At 58.0% G+C, this 2,420-nt stretch overlaps 1 protein-coding gene across 1 annotated transcript in view; it reads left to right on the top strand.

Moving 5' to 3' along the window:
- GUITHDRAFT_103828 (hypothetical protein) overlaps positions 1-2,420 on the top strand; it is a gene marked incomplete at both ends in the record, with an annotated part of 6,704 nt that overhangs the window by 2,962 nt on the left and 1,322 nt on the right. The window contains 10 exons of the mRNA XM_005837527.1: positions 104-156; positions 212-364; positions 683-755; positions 928-984; positions 1,246-1,364; positions 1,612-1,662; positions 1,710-1,738; positions 1,788-1,860; positions 1,907-1,999; positions 2,108-2,170. Of these exons, the coding sequence (XP_005837584.1) occupies positions 104-156; positions 212-364; positions 683-755; positions 928-984; positions 1,246-1,364; positions 1,612-1,662; positions 1,710-1,738; positions 1,788-1,860; positions 1,907-1,999; positions 2,108-2,170 (764 nt within the window). The remainder of the gene's footprint in view (positions 1-103; positions 157-211; positions 365-682; positions 756-927; positions 985-1,245; positions 1,365-1,611; positions 1,663-1,709; positions 1,739-1,787; positions 1,861-1,906; positions 2,000-2,107; positions 2,171-2,420) is intronic.

Below are 2,420 nucleotides of genomic sequence, written 5' to 3'. Positions count from 1 at the left end.
GGGAGGGGAGGGGAGGGGAGGGGAGGGGAGGGGAGGGGAGGGGAGGGAGGGAACATACCAGAAGGAAAAAGGACGCCAAGGTTCCTCACTCTTTCCCTCCTAGCTCGTTACACCATCTACCGCGGAGTCAGCCTTCCTCTCTTCCGCTCCTCCCCGGTAAGCAACTTCTCCCACCTCCTCCTTGCTCGTGACTTTGTCTCCTCCTGCTCAGGACCTCCACGTTTCTTCTCCGTCCTTCTACTGCTACGGTGGGCCCATGAACGGCCAGGCGTGCGGAAAGGATGGGATGGGACAGGAGGACAAGCTTTCTTGCGGGGCTGGAGTGTGCGCGCAATGGACGGGAGTGTGGATGACGAACGCAAAGGTAAAGAGGAGGGAGAGGGAGGACGAAGAGAGGGGAGGAGGAGTGGGTGGGAGGGAGGAAGAGAGATGGAGAGAGAAGGAGGGAGGGAGAGTGGGTGGTAGAAAAGTGTAGGAGAACGAGCGAGAGAAAGGGAGAGTGGGAGAGTGGGGGAGGCAGGCAGGCAGGCAGGCAGGCAGGCAGGCAGGCAGGCAGGCAGGCAGGCAGGCAGGCAGGCAGGCAAGGATGGTTAGAAGGAAGGAGGGAGGGAAATGGATGGAGGAATTTGTGGGCATTATTAGATGTTGGACAAAAGAAAGTTAACTGCATAACATGTTGCAGGTGACCATCACGTCGCTCCCTGCCGAAGCGAAAATCTTCTACACCATCGGCAAGAGAGAGATCGTTGCTGCTGGTGAGGGAGAGGAGGGAGGGGAGAACGCGGAGAAAGGAGGGGAAAACTAGCAGAGGGGGGAGAGACGGGGGAGGAGGCACGAGATTGACAGAGGGAAAGAAAGCAGAAGCAGCTAGCTGTTCAGCGCTAGCTGCAGGAGAACGAAAAGAGAGGGAGCATGACGATCTTGTAGAACCCGACGAGAACTCTGCTGTCTACTCGGATCCATTCTACCTCGAAGACACTCAAGGTAAGAGGAAAGAAGTGGAGGAGAAGGAGCAAGCAAGAAGCAGAGAAGGAGGAGAGGGAGGGAAGGAGAGGAAAGGAGAGATCAATAGTCATGTCAGCTCGTCAGGTTTCAACATCACAGTCCGAGCACGGGCGTATCTATCAGGTGTGTGGAGGGGAGCGAGAGGAGCGGGATAGGAGAAAGAGCAAGAGAGGAGGGGAGGAGAGAGGAAAAGCGGGAGAGGGGAGGGAGCCGACGAAGTCAGGATGACCTGTGCATCAGGATACAAGGCCAGCGACGTCTCCACCGCCATCTTTCAAGTCCGCAAGTTCGCACCGTCCGAGGTGAAGGGCAACAGGGACTGGCTGACCTACCTGCTCATCGCTGCTGGGGTTGTGCTGGTAATGACCCCCAACTCCCCTCCCTCTTTCCCCTCTCTATCACCTGTCCCCCCCCATCCCGCCTTCTTCCTCCTCCTCCTCCTCTCTCTCCTCTTCCTCTTCCCGTCCCTTTTCCCCTTTCCCTTTCCCTTTCCCTTTCCATTTCCATTTCCCTTTCCCTTTCCCTTCCCCTCTGTCCTTCCTCTTTTCAAGACTTCACCGTTTGTCCTCCGCTATCGTCTGCTTCGCTTCTGACTCCTCTGCCAAGTTTTTCCTCCTCGTCATGCTGGCGGTCTACTTCATCCGACGAAGGAAGAGGGTCAGCGGAGCTTCTTCCTCAACTGACGCAGCTGACGCCTGGACCAGGAGCGCAGGAGGAGGGTGGAGCCAACCTGGTAGAGCCCTGAGACACGGAGGAGGAGGAGGAGGCTGACTGAGCGGCAGGAGGACGATAGAGAAGGAGCAGGAAGCAAACAAGATCGCAGTGCTCGAGAAGTTCGAGCAAGTAACCCCTGCGGTGAGTCAGACATTTTCCCCTCCTCCCGCCCTCAGCTTCCCGCCAGGAGCCCAAGCACGCCAGCGCCGAGGATGCCAGGAAAGTGCGACTTGTGAAGAAATGGACTATGGCGGATGAGGAGATGTTCAATGCGATCATGGTGTCCACCACCACCACCACCACCACCACCACCACTTTCTCCTCCTCCCCTCCTCCTCCTCCTCCTCCTCCTCGGCGCGGCGGCGGGAGGGGATGTCGATGAATGCAGAAGAAGGAGACGGAGATGCCGGAGGAGGTAACAAGAGTCCTCGTCGTCGATGATGTCAACATAGTGCGTGAGCGACGCAAGCGCTTCCTCCCGAATCGTCTCCTGCATCTCCTCCTGGCTGAACCCCTGGTCGAACAGCAGCTCCTCAACTGCTGAGAGCGACCCCATCTGCGAATCGAACAAGGGATGCAGGGAATCATGCTTCACACCCCTTATTGCAGCATGGAGACGCTCGCACGCGAAGGCTTCCGAACGAATCTTCATCGCCTCCATCTTGGCATCCAGCGCCTCGCTGCCCTGCCTCCGCGGCCCG

Source organism: Guillardia theta (assembly GCF_000315625.1).
Source record: "Guillardia theta CCMP2712 unplaced genomic scaffold GUITHscaffold_14, whole genome shotgun sequence".
Lineage (NCBI taxonomy): Eukaryota > Cryptophyceae > Pyrenomonadales > Geminigeraceae > Guillardia > Guillardia theta.
This window is presented reverse-complemented; position numbering and strand designations above follow the sequence as displayed.